At 39.8% G+C, this 26,479-nt stretch overlaps 1 protein-coding gene across 8 annotated transcripts in view; it reads right to left on the minus strand.

Annotated features, from left to right (window-relative positions):
* The window catches only part of LOC133481380 (cAMP-specific 3',5'-cyclic phosphodiesterase 4C-like), a 95,202-nt gene that overhangs the window by 23,121 nt on the left and 45,602 nt on the right, over window positions 1–26,479 (minus strand). For 3 of the 8 annotated variants that reach the window (XM_061780634.1, XM_061780627.1, XM_061780628.1), the window contains 3 exons: window positions 1,976–2,167; window positions 1,768–1,809; window positions 340–376 (listed from right to left, as the gene is read on the minus strand). In XM_061780634.1, coding sequence (XP_061636618.1) covers window positions 340–376; window positions 1,768–1,809; window positions 1,976–2,167 — 271 coding nt within the window. Of the gene's footprint in view, window positions 1–339; window positions 377–1,767; window positions 1,810–1,975; window positions 2,168–15,903; window positions 16,469–24,687; window positions 25,086–26,479 lie in introns of those variants that run through there. The other 5 variants (XM_061780629.1, XM_061780630.1, XM_061780633.1 and 2 more) reach the window with 4 other exon arrangements.

Genomic DNA, 26,479 nt, shown 5'->3' on the forward strand with positions numbered 1-26,479 from the left:
AGGATTAGTTTGGATGAAAACAATTTCTATATACAGTAAATGCAAGCTATCCATAGTTTCTTGCTTTAAAAACTCAATTTAAATGTGCTGTAAGTAAACATCTTCCTGATTGCATGATATGGAAAAAAAACGCCGTATTTCATTAAGCAACAATCAGCATGCTTTATATAAGAATAAGAACACCACGGTAGCTACTTTTACAACTACTGTGTAAATGAAGTGAAATTAAACTTCAGTAAAGAAAATACTCCGAAGTCTAAAAAGCATTATTGTGGAGTTGAATGTCTCGAGCGCAGATCAGCCGTGTGCGTGTCTGTGTGTTGTGTAAATGCTACCAACCTGTGCAAATGGGGTAACTATCATGTCTTCTCCATGCCTGCAAAAACAATCAAACATGCATTTTGTAAGACCTCATTAGACTACTGTAGGATGTTTTATTTGACTGTGGAGTTAGAGTATTCAGAGTGTACAGATCATTTTTTAGGCTTCTTCCAAAAGGTATTTTTAGTTTGCAACATACGACTCACTTTATTTTGGAACATTTTAAATGTATAGTGCGGAAAGGATGTGTTTGTGTGCGCGTGTGTGAATGTGTGTGAAAGGAACAAAACAATGCTTCCATTGTTGCTAACAGTATCCAGTGTCCTATTTCTTGTTTTAGTATTAAAATGACGACAGTATTATGAATAAAAGTAATCAGATCAGCCAAACCTGTTTACCAAGCACTGTTTTAATTCTTTTATTAAACAGTGCTCAACATAAATGAGTACACCCACTTTGAAAAGTGAGCTTTTTATCCATTTCTCAGTAAACACGCGAAAAGAATTGTCAGACATTTCATGATGATTACACTCACCTGTGGTTAAATTCTAATTCTGAATTTGAATTCTTTTAATTAAAAAAAATGCGCTTTGCTTTGAACTTGTATTGGTGAGTTCTCATTTTTGCAGCAATTAATTCATCTCAATGGCCCAGATTTTGGCCAATACCTTGTGTAGTATGCCATAAAAAAAAAAAAAATCATTTATGTTGAACACTGTATATTGATATACAATATTTGAAATTCAAGTTTGATTTTCTATTTTGTATGTATGTATCATAGAATGAGATTGGATATTACGTGGCTAAACATTAAGGCTTTACTGTGCAAGTTATATTTGTGATGAAAACAAGGCATATTTGCATTTGAGTTTAACTCATGTTTTCATGCAACGTTTGCTTCCAAGGTTTGTTTTCATCACCGGAACCACTGAATGTGCAAGGAATAGGAGGGTATCCATGCATTGGGTGCTGCCAGAGGCCATGTTTGGAAAGTTAAAAGTTTGAAAGCATTTGGGTCGCAGCATGCATGTAAATTCATGGTTAAATGAAACATCAAGGAGGGGAGTCACATCAGCTCATACTGTACATCCCGCATGACTTGTTATCCAGCAAACGTTCTGACTTGAAATGTCTTCAGGTGTGATGGCTTATGTCCCCAGTGAAACATGTAACCTCTTTAACCTGAACTTTGAAGTTCAAAACAACACTGTTGCGTTGTCTTGTGATGCACCTTCTAGTGATTTTGTTAAATGTTAGCTTCACTCCACACCTATGTGATATAACTATGTCAAATGCATGCTGGGACTGTTTGGGCTGTCCAACAACTTTGCAGTGGTGATGCGTTTAGAGAGGAGCATCCAAATCAGTGTTCAGGGAACAGCAGGGAGATGTAGTGGGTTTAAATAATTGGAAGTAGATCACAGCAATCTTTACACTTTGTCTCACCGAGGTAGCCAACTGACTTCCCATTGCTTCAATCCCTCCTCCCTTCAAAACAAAGGGCAAAATATATAGGTGCTACTTATGCCACAGATGGAACCACGGTGGGAATATGAAATATTTACAAAACAATCAATATAGCACTTCATAATTATACTAATTTACTGCAAAAAAAGTACATTTACTGTGAATCATTTCCTAATGAAGTACTCACAAGTCGCTGGCCGTGGATGAGTTGCGTGACATGGTTTTGGGAGAGAGGTCATAATCTGAGTCGGAGCGGTAGAGGAAGGACTCACGGCGCTGACTGTGAGGGACATTGGACTGCAGGACCAGACCAGACCCCGGGCTGGTCTGGGTGTCCAGAGGACTGCGACCCACTGACAGGCCATTCTCCACATCAAAACTAAAAAAAGAGAGACGGAGAAAGATACAGAATTCAATGCACTGTTTGTGTTACTTCTACCAGCTATATAAATACAACTAAATAAAACCTAGGATAAAAAGGATAAAGATACTGTAGAATTTAAGATGAGCACGCTAAATGGGTGCAGAGAAACACAAGCGAGATACAAAAAGGCAGCAAAGAGAGTCAAAACTTTCCCTGAACATAATATTTCAATCCATCTCGTACCACATCACAATCAAGTCAAGTGACAAAGAATGACAATACAAATTGATGAGCCACAACAGTAGATATTTAATTAGATACAACACACAGTAGCTGAATCATAAATTCCACCCCTACAAAGATAATAATGCTTAGTTTTGATTGTCAATGTGAGAGATTTAGTTATGTTTAATTTGCAGCAGTCTGCAATTGCATGGCAGAATATTGAGAGGTGTCTCTAATAATTAGCTAGAAGAGAAAGTCAACATAAAAGACACAGCTGCACACTGCACACGATAACAAAAACAATAAGCATATTGTTACATTTATTGGATCTCTCTCTGACAATGTCAACCGAAACTGATTTACTGATTGTTGTTGGATTTTTATCGGCACTCTTGTATTGACTTTGGTTAGATGCAAATGGTCCAAATCTCGTGGCCATTCTGTTCAGAATGTACATTATCTCAATATGGCATGTCTCAGTATGAAATATTGATGTTTAAAGCAGAACAAACATTCTTGGAAAAAAAAGAATCTTTTTGACCTTGAACCGACCGCCCGCCCCCCCCACACACACACTAACTCATTACATCAGCATGACATCAACACTGACGTGAAGCATGTGACATCAGTCGCCTTTCTTATTCATCTAACTTCTCCAGTCTCCACACCCTTTACCCAGTCACCGCGTTTAAAGACTGTATCTGCATACACTACGTAAACTCTCACAATACTGAATAATATTAATATAATAATTCAATTGTTCAAGGACACAATGAAGTGCATGATAACTTCTTTTCAGGTTTTACATTTTTGAGACAATTATATGTGTATTATATGTATATTTCTTGTCTTTAACAATAGGTGAGCCCACCCTACCATTCTTGCCTTGTTGTAACAATAGAAAATAGTGCACTCACACAACAATTGAAGGTTGCTGGAGTCTATTTTTAGCCCAACCTGTCTACAGCGTTCCACTTATAGCACCAGTTGATAAATGGAAGATGGCTTTTATGCAACTGATCCTGAATGAACCAGCTCAATTCACACAGAGAGAATTGAAGATGACTAGGGGGATGGGGAGGGGTGCAGCACAGTGATGCAGTGCACCGTCTCACACCTGATTGGTGTGACCGAGCGAAGAGGGTGGGGCAACAGCAGCACTAACCTCAATGATGATACCCTCTACCTAACCCAGGCCTATTTCCCTCCCCACCCCTGCCTGCCCAGTGAAACTGGCCGTGACGTGGCTCCATCAGAGGACGCCAGTGACGTCAGAAGCTATAAATAGATCTGCCTGGGGAACTGAGGGAGCTGTGAGGGGACTTACGTATGTAGCCCCCCCCCCCCTTAACCAATTCATTTGAGAGGAATTCTCGCCATACATTTCAGTGATGGGTGCGTGAATACATTTTATGTGCAGTTTTGATGGGACAACTTCAAGATTTACAATGCTTTGCAAGTGAACCCATATTTACGTGTAGGTTAAGAATCATTCTAGCCTGCTGGTGTGTTTAAACCATGAATAGTGGAGAGATAGCTCCCACTATTGATGAAAATGACATACTACAATAATTTAATCAGATAAGCACTTCTGCTCCCTGCATCTGTTTCAAATAAAAGCAAACATCACAAAAGGATTAGAGGACTCCTTCCTGTAAATAAAGAACAATGCAAGCAGCGTGTTCACTGATTATCATATTTGTTGGTGGACAAGACTAGGTTTAGATGATCAACTTGGATGGCCTTTTTCCATCATTGCAAATTGCCATACTTAGTATTTAATGCCACAAAACTGTTGTTGATGTTGACAATGTCAAGTAAAACTTCCCATTAAACAGGCAGGCAGACAAAGCGAAATAGACAGCCTGGCGTCTTCGCTTCGGTTACATTGCATTCATAACAAGTTGACCTTGGTGGTCTTCTACCTCCAGCATTGTTCTCCTGTTCTGTGACGCAAATGACAGCCCCCCTTTTCACTCTTTAACTCGGTTCTTCTCAACTTTTCTCACACACCCACATCCTAACCTCGGCTTTTGTTCACAGGATGTGCAGTTTGCACTCATTGCCAGGTCTTCCCTCAGTTTACTGGAAATGAAACAAGCCTGAAGTGTTGCACAACGTGATTTAACTTTATTTCTATTCATGTTTGCATAATTCAAATTCTTCAATTTGTTTTTAAAAATTAGAGGAAATATATTTGTGTATTTTGGATTATTTTGTATGTGTGTGTGCAGTGCAAATGGGTGAATAATAAATGAGTGATAGGTTTAGATCAAATCAGAGACTCTCAAAGTAGGGTACTAGTTCCACTAGTGGTACGTGGGCTCCCTCTAACGGTATGCGAAAGAATCCATCCATCCATCCGTTTTCTGTACCGCTTATCCTCACTAGGTGTGCTGGAGCCTATCCCAGCTATCTTCGGGCGAATCATTAAATTCAATGTTCAAACTGCATTTATATTATTATATAGTGTCTTTAACTCTTTTTGAATCCAATACAGTACATTTGTTAAATTCAGCTCAATTGTACTTAACATTTTAGAACTTTTAGAAATGTTTGTTTTTCCAACATTTATTTAGGTACAATTTTTATTCAACTTATGCACAATACACTTCAATTGAAACATTATCTAAGTGTATTTTTTTACTTTCATATATTTAAGCGCAGTGTTAATATTTACATTTTGCATAACATTACCGTGATTTACAATCATATTTAATATACTTATTAGAAGTAAAACATCTGCGACATTTTTTTATTAACACTGAGGCCTACTACCCTGTATATTCATTTTGGTCACGATGATGGTATTTAGAAATCCAAATATTTTTTGAGGTGGTACTTGGTGTAAAAAGTTGGAGAACCACTGGATTAAATGAATGAATTGTTTGAACTTTTATCATCCTTGTTTACTTTTAGAAACATTCCAGAAATAATTTTATTTGTATTCGGCCGCTAGTATGTTTCATGTGTATTCATTAATTTAGTCTGGTATTTTCCCACATTAAGACCCCTCACTAAAGCTAAATGATTTACTTTAAACTTGGTCAAAATGATTCCAAAATGATTCCACAACATTTCTTCTTTCTAGTATGTTTATTCCTTTAATTTATTCATAGGTCAAATTAGTAACAGTAGATCCGCATTGTTATCCTGTTGATAACTTGATAACGAATGTAGGACATACAAATCAAATACAATGATAACTGCATAATGCGTATACTTTTTGACCATGCTGTTTGATTATTTTTATATTTATTATTTTATTCCTATATTTTACATGTAAAATATAATATTTGTATTAATTTATTATTATTACTAATAATGGTTATGTGGACAGACATTGAGCCTCTTCAGTGGTCAAATGAATCCATTATTCTGCAGAAACCATATATACAATATTGAGAACCTTCCTAATATTATGCAATTAACATGGATCATTCCCACTTTCCACTGGAATGGAACTTATAGTGTTCCCTCGCTATATCGTGGTTTACCTATTGCAGATTCAGTGCATTGCATATTTTTTTTCTTAGCGCATAAGTCACCATATGGCGGGGTTTTGAGTCTATGCTGTAATGTTTTTGCAGAAAAAACTAAATGCTTCCTCGCCTAAAATATTAAAAGTGTAAAAAAAATAATAATAATCATTAAAACACATATTACAAGGAATAAAATCTGCATAGTGCACAGTACTACTTTGCATTACTGTATTTTTAAGAGTTTAAAGGTTTACTCTCTTTGTAAGAGTATGGTAGAGGTTAGTAGGACTGTGGGGAAGATTAATAAGAGTCTGGGGAGGTTCATACAGCTTTAAAATAGTATGTACCTGTATGAAGCGGTACAGATCCTAACCCTTGCGATAAACGAGGGATTACTGTGTTGTAATAATAATAATAACTGTCAAGATAACTGTTGATAACAGTTTCAAATGAATAGAGATTTGGGAGTTTGATTTACTTTAGGAATAGTTCAAACTCCCAGTGGACTTTTGAGAACTAAAAGATTAATCCTAGGGAGACTTTCAGTCAGTCATGGAATATGTGCAGCTATGCTAAAAGTCAGAATGTCAAACTGAGAAATGACAACCAGTATATGTGTGTGTGTAATGTGCTCATGGGAACCGGGGCTCAGGGATTTAAGTGAGATTCTCTTATGCATGCCAGAGTGGTACAGAAAAGAACACTGACGGCCAGATGTTATTTGATGGGGAATGACACAGGACTCTTGTCAAAGGTCAACCCACACATATCTAAACACATGCTACCTCCTGTTTTCATTTCTTCTAGCGTGGGAATTGGCTGGGAGGCCTCACACATCACACCAGGAAGGAGGCAAGAGGTGAGGAGCAGAGAGGCAAAACAAATGAGGGAACACTGGAGTGTGTGTGAGCGTGAGAGCTGTTAAAGACTATATATTGTACATAGAGTAGTCTAAGTGGGAGTGCAGGAGTGAGAGCACCAAGGAACTAAAGAGGTTTTCTTTTATTTGCACGGTAAACCAATTGTAAATTAGATCTTAAAGCAGCAGGACAAAAAATGCCCAATTGTGCCATCATGTTAAACTGGTTATTCCTTTCACTTCGACTGTTTTTATGTCTTAATGTCGACACGCAATGAGGAGATGCCAGGCTGCAGAGTAGACAAACAAGCTCTGTAACAAAAGTTATTAATATTGTACTGCACAGATCCTGAGAAACAGTTATCAAAGCAAGAAAGCCAACGGCCCCCCCTGCTGTCCTTCAACAGTTAAGTCCCAGCAGAAGACTATATCCATCCATCCATTTTCTGAGCCGCTTCTCCTCACTAGGGTCGCGGGCGTGCTGGAGCCTATCCCAGCTGTCATCGGGCAGGAGGCGGGGTACACCCTGAACTGGTTGCCAGCCAATCGCAGGGCACATAGAAACTAACAACCATTCGCACTCACAGTCATGCCTACGGGCAATTTAGAGTCTCCAATTAATGCATGTTTTTGGGATGTGGGAGGAAACCGGAGTGCCCGGAGAAAACCCACGCAGGCACGGGGAGAACATGCAAACTCCACACAGGTGGGGACGGGGATTGAACCCCGCACCTCAGAACTGTGAGGCTGACGCTCTAACCAGTCGGCCACCATGCCGCCCAGAAGACTATACAGGTAGTTTAAATCACACAACAGAGTCAGAATGTTCCTTTATTTGTGTGTCATATATTACGTTCTCCCCGTTACTTGCATGACTTTTCTCCAGGTACTCCAGTTCCTCCCACATTTAAAAATCATGCAAGTCAGTTTCATTGAAGACTTAATTGTCCGTAGTAATGTTATCGTGGAAGGTTGTTTGTCTCAATGTGCCTTGTGATAGGTTGTCAACAACTCCTCCTTGTACCCCACCTCTCCATCTCTTGCCTACAGTCCGCTGGGATAGGCTCTAGTTTGCCCACAACCCTAATGAGGTCAAGTGGAGTAGAAAATGGATTGATGGATTACTTTACACCAACAACAAATGTCTTTTATAAAATCTGATTAATGCTACAGTATACTGTGATACCTGCTGAGAGCTGAAGAGCCTTTTGCTCTCCTCCCCAGCCTGCCCGAGCACAGTGGACCACTGTCAAAACGCAGCAAACACCCACCGTCCAACATCAACATCTGATCTCAGTAAAGCTACAGGTCTAAATATAGCTGAGGGGAGGACAAGATCACGTTCAAGGCAGGTCATCAGCTCTGCTTAGTACATATACACATACATATGTCCAGTTCCTTCATGTTTACAGCCCATTCATGGCCTTTGGTTGAGATCCCCAGAGATAAGAATATTATGTCACTGTCCAAATGCCTATCCAGAAATAGAAAGTGGTCAGAAATTATAATAATCATAACATTTCTGTAGTTCTTAATGATGCTAAGAAATGCTGTTGGCAAACAAACAAAAACAGGATTACGCCATCCCTCCATTTTCTATACCACATATTCAGCCTATCCGAGCAGACTGACCCGCTGGATATAAAGACCATTTACATTCACATTCACATTCACACCATCACTGACAGCATTGCAGTATACTGTATAATCGTAATCAGCAAATTGAACAGAAGCAATGTGATGAGACAAATCCTAAGAAACTCTTCACTTCAATTTTTATACGTTATATTCTATAGTAGAAAGAGCAACATCATCAAAACAGCTGTTTCAGCTTTCCTTTTAACACAACACTAACTACAGCGGAGCAACTCAGCCAGTACTTGTCCGTGGCGTTTATTCAAGAAGTGCGAAGCAGAATAAAAGCACATTTAACCTGCCTGGAAAAAGCTACGTACAAGGGCTATGGTGATCATTGCTTTTGTGTCCTACGTCTTGTGTTTGAATAGCCCAGCATGTCGAATCCCTGAACGTTCCGGGCCGAGGCAAATGTGCAAATGCACATTTTGATCTTTGACCTCAAACTGACAGTGTGAGTTCTTGACTCCCTAAGCATTCACACGATGACATAAGGCTCTCAAAACAATTTGGGGGGGAAAATTCAGCCCTTTTTTTTGCAGTCTGACCATCTATATATAATCACAATTGATATTTGTGGACTACCTCGAAGGTTGATTCACTCCTCCACGCAGAAAGGTATTGATCAAGGAATCTGTTTGCAGGGATTAGCTGTGTCCGTCCAGCGGTGCAGAATTCAATACAGTGGCTGATCAGTATTAACATCATTAGAAGCTGGAAAGGACAGTCACACACTGGGCCAGAACAAGCCAGAAACACACACACAAAAACACACAGGGCAGTGATTACCCACTCTGTGGTCGAGGCCAAGTTTTGGCTCAGCCATCGATCCGAAAATCGAATAACCTGACATCACACTGATAAACAAACTGGATAGGCTAGTTCAGAAAACACATACGGATTCTACCTGGGCCGCTAACAGGCCATGCTGCGCTCTGCTCTAATCATGTTCATATAGGACTAATTGCCGCCTTTCGGTATACAGTGATTGAGTCCGACGGAGAGTCACGATTGTGCCACTTCTTCCTCTAATTAGCTAAAGCAACTAAAGAGCAGCCAGTCCTCAACCTCACACCTCACGGACACAGCAAAAACACATCAAGGCTGTTTTCTTTAAGGCTTTCGCTGCTTTTTCATGTGTTTATTCTTTTAAAATAATTATTCTGTAATGAAAAACTGTCTATATTTTTGCCCTGTATTGTGAACATGTTCCCAACAGACCACTGTCAAGAAAGGACAATTACATATCCTGTTGACATAAGTAGAAGAGTAAGAGAAAAGAAGAGGTAAACATCTTTTCTAGAAGTTAATAAAATAAAGCTACTTGTAAATATGTAACACTCATGTTGCCTTATTTAATAATATGCACAGTTTTTCGTTTTTTTTTAAAATAACCGTGCCCCAGCCTTTTGGCCATTTTTGCATTGACTTGGCTCACAAGCGCATCAAATTGTTTTCAACAGCATGACTGATTGCTCTGGTGTTTCCCATGCCAGCTCACCTAATTGTATCTCACTACATTTCATTTTATTTATCATTATTTTTACTTATGTCACTGATGCTGCACTCGCCTGACTTTGGTGCAGGCATCGTGGGTTCAGTTCCCAGTCAGTGACGGTGTGAATGTGGCTGTGAATGGTTGTCTGTGTCTATGTGTGCCCTGCGACTGACTGGCGACCAGCTCAGGGTGTAGTCCGCCTTTCGCCCGGAGTCAGCCGGGATAGGCTGCAGCCCCCCGCGACCCTAACCAGGACAAGCAGTGTTGAAAATGGATGGATGGATTTTTACTTTTTTTTTGTTGAAATTGCTTCGACTCCTCTTTGCACATCATTTCAATATTTTCATTTGCGTATTGTGCTTGTTTACCTCCTCTTTGTATCACACCAAGAAGTAGCATTCCAATTGTGTTGTGCACTATGATATCAAAGGCTATTTTGTGTGATTTGATTGAATTCTAAAAGCCCATCTGAAACACTATGTTCTCATCCATCATCAATCTTTTCGAGCAGAGGCTCTTTTTCCCTGTGTTGATGATCATTTTGAGTAAGAGTCCCAGCACTACTCTCGCTGTTGTGGTCTGCAAAAGTAAGTACGCCAGTCACACAATGGTGCTTACTTGCTGGCACCAGTCGTGGCTTCATGGCTGTTACCAAAAGAACAATTAACTACCTAGCAGGTCTGTAATTTCTACTGGTTGAATGATTAGCTCACTTATTTCACCAAATGTGAGAACACAAAACGTCATTGAAATTTGCTTTCTTTCTTCTTGCATTTTATTGCATGCAATTGATGTCTCCTGACAGAAGTATTTAAACTAATGTGTTGTTGGCACTATATGTGCTGCTGTCAGTAATGCAATGAGCAACCAAAGAGTTAGAGAAGCGGGAACTCAGCAGGTTCAGACCAAATGAGTACCTTCCAACCGGCTGCACAAAAACATTGAATTGTCAATTAAAATCATGTCTGACTCATTGAAAATGTAGATGCTCTGGCAAAGCAATTCTTCACATTACATTGCACCGATCAGCCACAACATTGTGACCAATAAATCTATTGACCAATAAAGCTATTGAGATCCTATACAAGAGGTGTATGAAATTATTTTGCAAGAATGAACATCCAGTGTACACGGTTCATCGTTTGCACCCTCGCTATATCACATCTTTTAAGTGTTTTTTATGACTTTTAACACTATACTTACACACTGCAAAGCCCTTGCATGTGGGAAATGCAAATTTCAGTTTACTGAACGCCAGGCGAACAGTAAAACACACAGCACACTCACACAGGAACTGCTGTCAGCTACAGCTCGCACACTAACACACAGGGGGGCAGCCGTGGCCCAATGGTTAAGATCATCGCCTACCACTGTGGGGGACCCAGGTTCAAGACCCCGACTGGACCATCCGCCAAAATCCCCCCGGACTCATGGCTGTGGTGTCCTTGAGCAAGACACTGATACCCTGAAATGCTCCCCGTACGCTTCAGCTGCCCCCTGCTCCAGTGCGTTCCACTAACGTGTATGTGTTCACTGTGATGGGTTAAACAAATTTCGTGTGCATGCATGTTCATAACAATAAAGGATGATTCTTCTTCTTCTTCTTCAGATGCAAACTCACTGATGTCACACTCCCCTTGCCAGGCCCCGCCTCCAAACATGCATGTACAGAAACTACAATAGGTACAGTATGCTTGCACTTTGTTTTTGTTTTCAAATATGTTCACAATGTGTTTTGGTTAGTTGTGTTTAAAGCATGTGGGAAGGATTAAACTATAGAAAAAAATTATATTGTCCCTTTATATTTCCGGATGGGTGGGGAACGTATCCCCCATGATAAACAAGGGTTCACTGTATTGTTATATTAATGCCTCTCTAACAGTGTCAATCAAAACTTTACATTATTGTCTAGCATAACTTTATGTTGGATCAATATATTGAGCAAGTGGTCATAATGTTACGGTTCGGTGAATGTTACAACATGGTGGCAGCTTCCGATGACCTTTGATCTGATAATGAGTGAGCTGTGCGTCACGTCTCAGTGTGATGACAAAGGCTGCGGCCCAAAGGGCTGCCTAACCTGCTGTGATGCCACCAAAGTTCACAGCTCGCTGACCGACAGGACAGGACAGCGTGGAAAGACGTGATACCTGCATGTTGCACGTTACATTTCAACACCTTTCGTAAAAGATAATCACTGTCCAGCTCGAATACGGTGAGCACGTAGTTGCATTATCCACATTTTATGATGTGCCTCAAGGTCTCCACAAAAACAATGAATGAGTCGCTATAGCATTTTTTTTTGTCCTGTTCAGCTGTTAGGTCAAGCAGAATGGAAAATCATGCCGGAACAGTTTTACTGTGTCACAGTGGAGTTTTTAAGCTTCCGCTGTGGTATTATAATTGAGGTTTATTGAGAATCAGAGTCGATCAGTCGAACAGAACAAAGTTTCAACAAGGGAGAGAGAAACAAAGACTAAAGACAAAGCACTAATTGTAAACAGGATGAGAGAAGTAAATCATTACATTATCTACAACAATGAAACATTAAATATGAGTGTTGCATGAGGCTATAGTATTAACACCCTGTGAGGGAAGGACAGGACAAGATAGAACAGGACAAGGACAGGAGAAGAAGCATGCAGGAAAAGGGTCATGAACCCAGCTGTACACCTGAAGTGTGGTGCCATTAATTATGTGAATTATAAAAGTCTACAGGACGAGAGTATAAGTGAGGGGATACACAAGCGATTTGCTTATTCATGAGTATTATTATTCACACCCCGCCACCCCACCCCACCCTCTCCACCCCCAGGAGAGCAAGAGGGGTGGGGGCAGGACTGCCAGGCACTACTGCCTCACTTACTTTTGCAGTAGATTTGGAAATGTCACAGCTCTATTTAAAAAAAAAATCTTGGTTGTTACCCCCAATAAATATCGTATTACCCATGACTGAGTCCAATGAAAAAAACAGCTGAGATAATAATCAGTATGATAGACAAGTGAACTAGGCTAAAACACCGCTAATTTTACATTTGCATACACCAATAAAATATTGGCATGGATGCATATGAACTGTAAAACCTCAAACTGACTGTAAAGTCAAGATGAGTCTGTTTTTATGTTAAAAGTGCACAGCAAAAGTCATATAAGGCAATTATTACGTGCACTCTTCCTCAGCTGCATGTTCAAAGTGTTATTAAGCACATACGGTTTATCCATCAGGCCCCTAAATGTGGTTAGCCTTGTCCCTGTGAAGGCGTTCTACCAGTGGGAGAGCCTAAACACACCTTGATTCTCCTTTTTCCCCACACAGGATAAAATGACTTTCTTTTAAAAAGGACGATTCTGAAAATAAATTCTACTTCCTTCGGTGAATTGTAAGGCAGAGACACAAACTGTCTATTGCTTGGCAACGGTACAACTCACTATTGAAACAAGTGTTTGATAACAAATAAAAAATTTAAAAATTTATATTGATATTAAACCTTTTGAACTAAACCTTTCACCCTGAAGATGATCTTGCTCCACTAAATAAGCATGCACATAATTTAAACTCATAATTAACACAAAATTAGCAGTATGTAATAGAAAACTGGTTTGAATTGATTCTTCCACAATGTCCACGCATTTTCTACATTCTATATCATAAAGTCTGCATTTGTATGCACACATGCACTATTATGTTAAAGCGTAAGGAGAGTCATTCAGTTGATGGAGCGTATAGTGAGAAATGATGTATGATGTGGTGTAAATTATTATTTACAGAATGTGTTTTTGAAGTTTCACAAAAAAACAATGTCACAAAAACTCAGCTTTTCAGTCCAAGTCAGTGGTTCTTAAACTTTTCACACCAAGCACCACCTCAGAAAACATTGAGCTCTCCAAGTACCCCATAATGGCCAACATTAAAATATAGTCCAAAACATACAGAGGATGATGATGTTTATGTCCTAAAAATCACATGTACTGTACTTAAGTTAAATACGACTGAACTGGACTTAAAAATACGTCCTGACTTTCAGAAATGAATTTTAAAAAATGTATTGTACATGAAAAGTAAAAAAATAAAATAAAAAAAAGTACTGTACTGCATTTAAAAAATAAGTTTATATCTTGTTGCATAATTATCACCTTCATTTTTGTTTGATTGTATTTATATAGTCTGTATTTCATGTTTAAAATGTAAATTTTTATTGTATTCAATTCAGTGATTCTTTCCGCGTACCACTAGTGGTGCTTGTACTACAGTTTTTGAGGACTGTATTTTTGTAGACGGTTCATCTGCGGTGGGGCACAATTGCTAGCATATCCTGATATTCGTGCAAGCTCACTGTGCTTGTTTGTCAATTTGGCAGACTGGTCTGTGACAAGCTGGGTGATCCGGCGCAGCAAGGGTGTGTCCTTGGAGAAGCGCCCTGCAAAGACATAATTTTGTGGCAGGCAGTAAATCTAAATTTACACCTGCTCAGACCATGTCTATCGTTTGGTGCACCGTAGACTACTATAATGATTAATATCAGCATTATTATATGTTTTAAATCATCCCACCGGCCAGCACATGAACGATCAGGGGTAAGGAGGGTCTCCAAGAGTCCACTTCACGGCACAGATATATCTCCCAAGCCAACTTTACATCATCCGCCCATGGAGGTCTGCTTGCAGTTCCATATAAATATACTTTGTAAGCTTCAACCTCCCGGACTCGAGCAAATCAGTTTCTTCTTGGGAAAAATTTGGTTGTCTGCTCTTTGCGATGTCAAAGACTGTCAGTGCGCAACTCACGTACCGCATTTAAAGGGAATGAGAAGAGCCGCATTGATTGGCAGCAAATGAAGTTGGCTGTAAACACACTCACAGCGACGCAGCCCGCAACTGGCACAAATCTACCGGAATGTCGTCCGCCGCGCCAGATTTATGCCGGTCACGAAAATACGGTTCAGAGAATCGCTGGTCTAAGTCATTCATATTTGCACTACTGTATTAAAGAAACACATGAACACTAAAGAAAGTACTACAAATTTCAAGTAGTAGTGCTTCTAAAGCTGTGGCAAATTATTATTGTAAAAAACTATGTGCGTTAAGAGATTTTTAAGTTTGAGGACAATGTCATCAGACAGAGTACTCTAACTGTAGTTATTCACACATCCTGCATTTACAGTATATTATGATTCAAGATGCCGTTTGATCTTACAAGTTTCTGCCTCTGACGTTTCCACAGACAACTGTTTGAAATGCTGCCAATTCTGTATAATAATAATTTATCTGATTTAAAACTGTTTGAGCTGTTGGTTGTTGGGTCAGTAAAATCTTATACAAAGATCAAGCATGTTCGTACCACGTGTTATTTAAAAAAAGATTAAGTTGGTTAATTCGGCTTCTCCCCATATTCCAAAAACATGGATGCTAGTTTAATTAAAGACTCAAATTGTGTGAATGTGAGTGTGAATTATTGTTTGTCTACAAGTGCACTGCTGCACGGTGTACCCACCCCTCGCCTAAAGCCATCTGAGATGGCTCCAGATCACCCGTGACCCTAAACAAGATGTATGAAATGGATGGCTGTATATTAAACAGTATATGACTATAAAAATCATTTCCCTAGCAAGCAAGAAAGAAATATGAGGTTTTTAGGGGAATCAAATAATGAATTTCAATGTAATTCAAAACATGAAACTTATGGTTATAAAATTAGTCTAGGTATTACACTGAATAATATTGTGTTGTGGATGTGAATTTTGTGTCAGACAACCCTTAATTGAACCTGTTGATACACAAACGCTATTATTGTACGATTATCACTTAAAGAAACAGGTCTAATTATTTATTTAGATGAACACTAAGGTTTCAAAGCAAAAACACTGAGTAAGGAACTTTATCCCAGAGTGCGTTATTTACGATACAGGTTTCATTGTGTTGTGTTCACTGTTTTATAGGATATCGTAAATAAAAAAATGGGGTGGGGTATCCAACTTTAACAAATGAGCATTTAAAACAGGAAAATGTGAAGAAAAGAATTGCAGTTTGTGCATTGACTCCACATCTTGCCTACCGTCTTCGTTTCTGCACGATATCGATGGGTCTATTTACAGCACACGGTGAACCGCCGATATTCCCATTGCGCATTTTCAAGTACCGGTCCTGGAACGAGGGGGACAGATACACACAGTTAGTTGGCAAACTCATGTTTGTAGTTGGTGGTTGGGGTGTCTTTCCTTTCTTCTTGTTTTCCGCTAATCGTCCCCTTCCTCCTCTCCCGGACACTCCGGTACTCCTTGACTCTTGTGCGCACTTTCCTTTCCCCTCACGCCACACCGGGTTTCCTTTGACACACGGACATATGGAGGAAAGCCCTCCTCGGTGTGTTTCAGATGCATGCCTCCAGTCCAAAGCATGAAGAAAGCCGAGGTAGTGCTGGCTTTAAAGAGCTATTTCCTCAACTCACTGTTTCATGTGGTTCTGAAGAGCTGGGCAAGAACGTGAACGCAAGAGCTAGGCGGTTTGTTTCAAATCCAAAGTGAGCGGAACTCTCTGAGGATACACTCCTCCCTCTCTCTGCCCCTCTATGGCAAGTTCTACTTGTCTCCTCCTTCTACGCACATGGCCAGAGTGTGCCTTTAAAAAAACACATGAACTATGTGCATGTGTATGTACAGAATGTGTGTGTGTGTGTGGGAGGGGAGGGTTCTGTGGTTGGGCAACTGAGTGCGGTTGTTGTCTGAGCAGTGAGTTGCAGTAAGAAAAGACAGTATTGTATGTGCAGTGTTTGCAAAGGTTTAGTATATTACAGTAAACGAATATGCACTTTTGCACTTATTTGCAACATTGAAAGATGTATAATATACACAGGCAAATCGAATTACTGCCGTAATTAAGAAGTTGCAAATGCTTTGAGCTTCATGTGGTCTACTGGTTAGCACGTCTGAATTCCAGCTCTGGGTTTTCGGGTACCCTAATGATCATTTCTTGTTGTCCACTCTATAATCTATATCTACCTCATTTAGTCTGTGACAAGGAATGATCACCAGTGAGTTACTGAAAAGGGATGAATGGACTTGCTGGACCTGATATGTCATCAACTGACCGGGTAGCTGCTGTCGCCATCGCAGACAAATATTTGTCTTTTGAGAGATAGGGCAAGGGGCTAACGCAGACATGTTGGCAGGCACATCGTATTAAAAAAATGGGTCAAGAGGGGAGGGACCCTCATACACCCAAAAACCTCAAACAACTGTTCTAATGTTACTGGAAACCCTTATGACGGAAATGGAAGTTACTGAGGTTTGTTGAACTTTGGCGCCGAACAATTATGAAACATGTTACCATGATCAAATCTGCACATAAATGTTTTTGGCTATTGTGTTTAAATTGCTTAATGTTGTCACATTAGGTTGGCTGATTCTTACTCCATTTTAGCAAATTTAGGAAGTACAAACTATGGGATATTTGGAGGTTGCGTACTAAACCTGGACCAATTCTGATATACCGGAAATTGAAGATGAAAAACATTATGCCTATCTGGATATTCTCTCACAAAAGTGACACATATGAAATAAGCCATCTGTCAAACATGACATGATCATGAGCTATCCCTTCCAGGGCTCGAGACTGTGACCAAATTGGTTGCATATGCAACCTTTTTTTTCAGCTTGACACTGGCCTGCTATTTATTCATTTGAAATGACAAGTGTGAGCCTTCAACTCATCTAGACTACTGGTGAGCAAGCCAGCTAGCCCGAACCTACCTTGTAAAGTCAGATAAGCCGGTAAACTCCTCCCGCCGCAAGTCACTATCAATGCTGCTACATTTGTCACGGGAATAAAACCAAAAGTCTTTTCCCCGAGTGATGTCACGCATGATCGTCTCAAAATTACAAAGGTCTGTGCATGTTTGTCTGTGTGTGTGTGTGTGTGGGGGGGGGGGGGATACCGCTAATTGCAAAGAATGCCTGCTTAATTTGTTTGTCATTTTCATTTCACTCATTATAACAAATGCAGTCATGTGCAAAGTGTTTTAATAACTTTGTTATGAAGCTAGCAAAGCTCACAAATCTATCTATCTATCTATCTATCTAGTATGTCTAAACCCTGTTTATAGCATAGCCATATGAAGATACTGTATGTGCAAAGTTAAAAAGCCCAGACTCCTTTTAAGAGAATTGTATCGGAAAAAAACTATCATTAAAATAAAGTTGTTTTGTTAGTAAATAATTTACAAAATAGTGTATATAATAGTTAAATTAACCTAACATTCCTATTTTTGGAATCCATGTGGAAACTGGAATACCTGTCGAAAACCCACGCAAGCACGGAGAACATGTAAACTCGACACAGGAAAGCTGGAGCCAAGATTCAAACCCTGAAACTCAGTGCTCTGACGCACATGTGCTAACCACTAGTTCGCCATGCTGCCTGCCAAAATCAAATTGCACTGTATATTATTTAGTTCATATCTCTCAGATAGATTACACAAGAATGAACAGATTACTTCATCCTGTTTACAAACTTGCCCTTTTCGGTTAACCTAACCAAAGGCACCTCCTACTCCTCCCACTCGTGGCCACTTCCCTCCTTGTCCAAAGCGCTTATGAAACATGCTGGACCTCGAAACAGATGTTGGGATGGATGCTAGATGAGAATGAGGTGTTTGTGAGGCCACGATGTAACTGAATCCACCCACCAAATGGCTTCTGCAGCCCAGCTGGCTGATGGATCCTATGACAACATTAAGTCTGCTAATGAGAATAAAATGTGACGGGCAAGTATGATTTATGTGCAAGTGTGTGTTTTGGGGAGAAGAGTGTGTAGGTGTCACTGTCTACTTCATAAAATAAAACTGTTATCAATATTGAAAAGGTTATTTTTATGTTTACCTACATATTTTATTGAAGTATAAAACTATGTCTATGAAGCGCACCTTTCTGCCAACACAGAAATCAGTAAAATAAGGCTTGATACCTTTTCATACTTACTAAACATAAGGCTCTAGGCTTCAAAAGTGTGACATTGTTTATAGAACATATTCTGTCCATGTTATACTACAGTATACTCAGTGTCAGGGTATGTATTCTTTTACATAGTATTTGCTAGTTCATGATGAAACACATACACAATCATAAAACAAGACTGAATTATTTATAGTGATTAACTTTGAGTCAAGTAGAGTATTTTCTAATGTATGATACATATGGGCGGCACGGTGGCCGACTGAGCGTCAGCCTCACAGTTCTAAGGTGCGGGGTTCAATCCCCGTCCCCGCCTGTGTGGAGTTTGCATGTTCTCCCCGTGCCTGCGTGGGTTTTCTCCGGGCACTCCGGTTTCCTCCCACATCCCAAAAACATGCATTAATTGGAGACTCTAAATTGCCCGTAGGCATGACTGTGAGTGCGAATGGTTGTTAGTTTCTATGTGCCCTGCGATTGGCTGGCAACCAGTTCAGGGTGTACCCCGCCTCCTGCCCGATGACAGCTGGGATAGGCTCCAGCACGCCCGCGACCCGAGTGAGGAGAAGCGGCTCAGAAAATGGATGGATGGATGGATGATACATATGCTCTCATACAAATCTGAGGTATGATGACAAAGCATCAGCCACCTGATTGGCTACTGAAACCACATCTTGCTGATGCAAACGGTCTTGGCTTCAAGACATTAGAAATGTTATTGCAGAGAACAACAAGAAGCAGCGTGAATTGACGTCATGAACCTTATATTTTATATTTTTATATATGTATTTTTATTTAGATTTTAAATTTTGTTTCTTGCTACACTATATCCATCCATATATATCCATGCATTTTCTAAACTGCTTATCCTGTTCGGGGTCGTAGGTAGCTGGAGCCTATGCCAGCTAACTTCGAGCAAAAGGCAGACTACACCCTGGACTGGTCGCCAGTCACTCGCACGGCACATATATTCACACTGTGACTGAGTTTGAACGGCACCCACGCTGCCTGTACCAAAGTCTGGCAAATGTACCACCATCACCATCAGTAAATTACACTATTTGTCTATTCTAGAAAGTTTTTATTCTAATAAAAAATTAATTAAAAACAGACATACAGAACTATGCTCAACAAGGTGGCTTAAGGTGGACCGTATGAGACCAACTAAAATAGTGCTTTGTTTGCCACCTTGTGGAGGAATTGAGTTACTCTATGTCGTTCCTGCAGCAGCCTGCAAGATACAATACAATAGGCTACTTTAAACTGTACTGTACTGCATGCACTATACTGTACTGTACACCATCCAGCCACCCAATGACCATTTGCATAATATAATGACACCCAACATAAGAGAGCGGTATCGAAAATTCCACCTTTACAAAGATAATAAATATGTTTTGATTGACCGTCATAGAGATATCAAGTACCATATGTATATTATTGTGGTTGTTGTTGAAAGTGAAAGTGAAGTACTGTATAGAACTGTACAGCAAAATTACTGCTGTGCCTTAAATGTTAATATCTCAATTTGTCACAAGAAACAGTCAAACATATTACAAACAGTTCTCATTGAGATGCAGTAAATACAGTTCTACAACACTGCAAAACTACAACCATAATAACAAATATAGTTTGTTAAATTAATACCGATTTGACAGTGTCAATCAAAACTGAGCCTTATTATCTTAGAAGCTGAATATTTTACGCAGCTCACTGGATATCACTATATTATACCAGTGCCAGTGGTCATAAAATTGTGGCACTTTGGCAAGAAAAGCAATGGCACATGCTTTAGCAAGACAATAAAAGCTAATGAAATAAAATGTGGATCATCTTCAAAGGTGAACAAATTATGATAAATGTACAGGTATATTCATGTACACTGTGCTCTCCAAATGTGCACAGAAAACTTCAAAGAAGACAAGGTCATCCACTTTGTGGAAAAAAGGCTCTTAAACCTTAGAGGATTATGCATCATACTTTAGTATTCATTCCAATCCAATATTTCTTATGAGTCAACATCAACCTTCAGTGTGAATGCAGCCATGAACTGTTTGCGTCAGAAAGATGTGGGTCCAACAGTCAATCAGGCAGGCAGCAGATGCTTTATTTCCTCATTCAGGACTGAGGATGCACCTCTGATCATGTACAGCACCGCCCTTAAAACAAACAACCTGCAGTTCAAGTGTTGTCTGTATACTTTGTTAGATTGTGGTTTCAATGTTTGTCTACTTGTACAAATATACTGTGTAAACCTCAGCATGCTCCATGATGATACCAATTGAGCATGCTGGTAGGGATGAACTGCCTTCCCAGCAGATGTCGCTCTAAGCCAAGAAAATAGTGAGTGAAACCTAGACATTCTACCAATACGAAAAACTGAAGTGGTTTGGATAACAGGACGCTAAACACATTGCATCCCACACTACACTTTCACTTGAGCAATACTTAATAAAGCCTGTATCTTATTTCACAGATTACCAGCACTCATTAAACACACACACACACACACACACACACACACAAATTTGGTAAAATGACGATATCTGTCTGGCACAATCGATATGGATTTGGGAATGATGACAGCTAGACATGGTGAGTGCTCAAGTGTGTGTATACACGAGAAACAAGAAACACGTGTTACATTCACGTGTCAGTCAGGCCGGCGGGGTTGAGCATCGACAGTATTCCAAGCACGGAGGGTTTATTTTGGGGCCCTGTTATATTATTGTTTCCCCCTTTACCACTCTTGCTCCGGGTGGTACTGGCTACAGCTGCTGGTTTAGGGTCTCTTACTGGGAGTGCACTGGACAATACTCTATGTTGGAACCTGGATAGGGTTCACTTACACAAGATTACAAGCCAGTTTAAATTTAGATTGTTTGGGCTTCACAGCTTTATAATGTACATTTTTCCAAAACCTGAAATGAGACTTATCAGTGAAGTGCTTGCTATACCACTTATCCTCACTAGTGTCGTGGCTGACGGGTGAGAGGCGGGCGACACCATGCACTGGTCAACAGCCAATGGTAAGCGTGGCGTGTTTGTGGTCAGGGTGGATCTGTGCAGCAGCTGACCTAGCAATCGAGCAGAAAACTCAATAATCTCAGCCAAACCTGACTGGGAATAGAAACGAGCATGAACTCGCAATAGAAACTTGAACAGATGTAAACTATTGAGACACACAGAATGTTGCATGTGCTTGTGTTTCAGCAGCATACATGTCCCTCCTATTTGTGGCATGAGCAATAAAGGACAACCACCATTCAACCACCATTCATACTCTCTGGACATCTATTACAATCTGTTAAAATCTTAAAGCACACACTCTTACAGGAAAGTGCTTTGGTGACAAATCTATGAGGGGCCGTTAGGGACATTATTCAGGATTAGCTCTCACACTTACTATTCAAATGCTTTCATACACACACAAACTACTGAAAGGCTCTCAAAAACGCTACTCAAATCTACACTATCTATCTATAGTTATGTCTAGAACTATTTGTCAAAATCTATCTATCTATCTATCTTAAAATAAATCTCCCAAGAATTTTTTTTTCACAAGCATGTATGCGAGCATTTGAGATGGATATGTGAAAGGATTTAAGTATATTTTATGAATGCATTTGAGGATGGTATGTGAATAGATTTGACCTGTATGTGTGCAGACATTTGACGTTTATGTGAGTGCGTATTTATATGAGTTGAAAAGGAAGTGGTTTCAAAATCAAATATGGCATTGACCAACAGCCATAAAGTACAATAGTAAGCCAAACTTAAGCAGTAGCGTTATATAGCATTATACTGTCTAGTACATACATATTTATTTATAATGTACAAGTATTTATGTTGTATACTTGTTGATTTTTGTGTTACAATAACACTTTTCCTCATTGATTTAAAATACCTGCTTTTAATGTGTAAGTTCCGTAGGCAATGACGTAATGGTCGGCCAATCAGAAGCCGTGTCGTGTATGACGTAGGGCTAGGCAGACTCGCCTACCCTAGGGCGAGACGCCATTAACCAAATGCGGATGCTGTCGAATAAATGTGCGTTTCGGGCTAAAGCACAAGTGTAAATGTGTTTACTCCTGGACTCAAGACAGAGTTTCAACACCGCTGCGTTACAATCTGAAATGTATACGGTTCGCTGCAGGCAGGATGGCCGGATAGTCACATTTAAGCTCCCCCGCGCTGGTGTACCTAATGAGGTGACCAAAGGGAATGAAGGAATTGAATTGTCGTAGTGAAACTCGTGTCATAGATATGCACTACAGACTACACACACTCAGAGTCAGATATTTCATGACTTTTTTTAATATAGGTACATCTGAATAAATTAGAATATAGTTGAAAAAAGTTGAAAGGTTTTTCTTCAGTACTCATAGAGTGATTAAACACTGAAGTACTCTTAGGAGGGCAGCCTAATTTCTACATTAAAAATCACTTTATTTCTTGAATTAATTCATTATTTCGTTGACCATTATATTTTAGTTTCTCAATATCCATCCATCCATCCATTTTCTGAGCCGCTTCTCCTCACTAGGGTCGCGGGCGTGCTGGAGCCTATCCCAGCTATCATCGGGCAGGAGGCGGGGTACACCCTGAACTGGTTCCTAGCCAATCGCAAAGTTTCTCAATATAATGATTTTTTTTATTTGCTATGTATTATAATCATCAAAATTATCCCTATTTTAAATATGAAATACTTCACTCTGAGCGTGTGCAGTGTGCAGTGCATCTCTATAATTTCACTTTTTGAATTGAACTACCTAATAAAAGATTTACACTATTCATGTGTGAGCATAATCGACTTGTGCGTGAGCATGATTGACATGAACCTGTGAATGCCAATGACGTGCCCGAGAATGTGATTGACGTGCTCGCGTGAACACATTTGAGGAGTGTTTATGAGCGTGTTTGAGTAGTCTTCATGAGAGCAAGACTCGTGCATATGAGTGTTTGAGTAGTGTGTATGATAGTGTTTGAGTAGTCTTTATGAGTGCAAGACTCGTGCGTAGAGAGGGTTTGAGTAGTGTTTATGAGAGTGTTTGAGTAGTCTTCATGAGCGCAAGACTCGTGCGTATGAGAGGGTTTGAGTTGTGTTATGAGAGCCTTTCAGTAGTTTGTGTTTGTGTGAAAGCGTTTGAATAGTAAGTATCAGAGCTAATCCTGAATAATGTCCCTAACGGCCCCTCTACAAATCTTACAGTTGCAATATAAACTGTACTTTGTATTCTTCTGTGCTTAAAATGCTTGAGTACAAATACTTCCACATGGTGGAACAGTTATTGCAGTGTAATTAGTTCAGGCAGTAACATTTATATTTCATGGCACCACATTTGTGAAAAGACTGTGCAACATCTGCAAGACAATGATAACACAACATAAAACATCTCAAGAACTACTGCAAGTCACCTGCCATATTCAACGATACTAATACTTTTGTACATTATTTTCAACCCGTAACTAACAATGCATAAAGCTGAGAGCATTACGCAAGTCCCTGAGGCAAACATTTGCCACACCTGACAATTAGAATACTTCAGTTTGAGGACACACTACTTTAACCTTCCTTCTTTAGGAATGCGAGCTATGTTCATGTGTTGTTTTTTTTCTTTTCAATTTCCCATATGGAAATTTCACCAAGGGACAATAAATGATTGTTAAAGGTAACAAATCTGACTAGCATTACAAAAGGTGAAGAAATGCGGATTCCACATGCCGGTGTTTCATGAATGACAATGACCCCATCCACTGGAGACAAGATGCACGATTGACAGTCATGTTAAAATAACTACAAAAACATTGTCGCCTTTGTCTTTTGCAATCAATCAGAGAATCAGCTTACTAACCAAAGTAACTAAGTAATACCAACAAAACAAAAAACCTACCCCAAGCACGAGTGCCGTCGACCATGTCCAAAACCTGCTGGGACCCCTTTCCTCGCCAATCTAGAGTCTTTGTTCATTGTCCCACTCAACCCTTAACTCACACTCTAGGCTGCAATGACAGCAAGCTGTACATCTGAACCAAGCCTCTCATGGGAATTCTTGATCTCGTGTTGTTATTTTCATTGATGGACCAGCGGATGGGTGTGGACTGAGTCCATTAGTTGGTTGTTTCACCAATCCAAACAGGTGAGAGAGGGAAAAAAAGGTAATACAAGCAGATGCAAGATCTGATTAATCCTCGGGTCCTCAGGATGCAGGGAAAAAACACGCAGAGGAATGTTTAACAGATGATCCAGTGAGACAAGCCAAGACAAGACAGACTGGAGTGTGAATGTCAATTTGTATTTCCAAAAGGAAGTAACACAGTATTTACTAGCAGTGAACAATTTTTCTCACCTTCACTCAATGCTAGTGAGTTCATATTTAGCAGCCATGGCCATAGCAGGTACAGTGTGGTAAAAATAAATAAATAAATAAATAAATAAATGTCTTTGTCATGCAATTTCTCTGTAAGTCTCTTGTGAAAGAGGAAGGTCTCAGTTGTTGCTCTTGCAGGGTAATGTCCACAAGGGTTAATTAAGCTCTTCGTCCAGCAATGTGCTTGGACAGTCCCCTCAGCAAGAGGGGACTGCCCACTAAGTCATCAGGAGCTGTCAATGAGTCCATGTATTTACAGGGTATCCAATGCCGCGGCAGACACGCCAACCCTCAACACCAAAGAGCAACTAATTACATGTAATGAGATTATGTCATTTAATTACAAAATTTATGTAATTGTAATCCATTACTGGGAGAAAATGTTTAATAAAATTAATTTTAAAAAATAGTTGTAAAAGCTGATTTTTTTTCATATCACTTCCTCTTTCTAAACATGACGCTTGTGATTGGCTCTCTCTGGTCATGTGCCATTCTGCTGTAGTTTCAAACAAGACTTTACACCGATCTGATCAGCTTGATCGGTATTGTCCAATAATTAGCATTTGAGGTTGATCGGCTTGAATGTCATAATTCGCCAATCCAATCAATGACATCATTGATCAGCTCCGCAAAAGACAATTACACGGCGTCGCCATTGAGTAAAGTATATTTGAATCCAAAAGCTAGTTTATTTTTAGCCTTGTCGCGTGTCTTTTGGCATAGTACCGTAAATATCTTACAACCAATGAGGTTATTTAAGAAAAAAACATGTCGGCGCTGTGGGACAGACAACACGTCTGAGACAGACAACATGTAATGCCTGGATCAAACTACAAGACAAATTTGGTCTTTCACGATTACACTGTCAGACTACTGCAATAAAATCTTGTATTCCGATACCACCGCATCCCGTCTTTACGATCACTGGGCTTTATCTTGTCAACTCAAACGCGACTGGATACACTTGTTACTATGGCGACAACAACAAAAGTGGATAGCGCCGTGTGTATTATAAGAACAAAATGGGGAAAAACGTGCTGGTGGTCACCGGTGCTCGGGAGAGGACTTTAATTGAAGGATTGCTTGAGGTATGTTCATGTACTTTTTATACAATACGGCTCGAAAGCAGGCAACAAAACGTTATGTAGCCTAGCAAGCTAGCGCTAGCACTAACGTAAACATCCCAGGGTTCTGTCAAATCATGCTATAAGTTTTGGTGTGTGTGAAGTAATTTAATTACAATAAAGTAATTTAATTACAGTAAGTTAGCACCCATTATTTCTGTCATGTTGTAATGTTGGTTTGACCTGACTGA

The sequence above is a fragment of the Phyllopteryx taeniolatus genome, chromosome 7, assembly GCF_024500385.1.
Source record: "Phyllopteryx taeniolatus isolate TA_2022b chromosome 7, UOR_Ptae_1.2, whole genome shotgun sequence".
Lineage (NCBI taxonomy): Eukaryota > Metazoa > Chordata > Actinopteri > Syngnathiformes > Syngnathidae > Phyllopteryx > Phyllopteryx taeniolatus.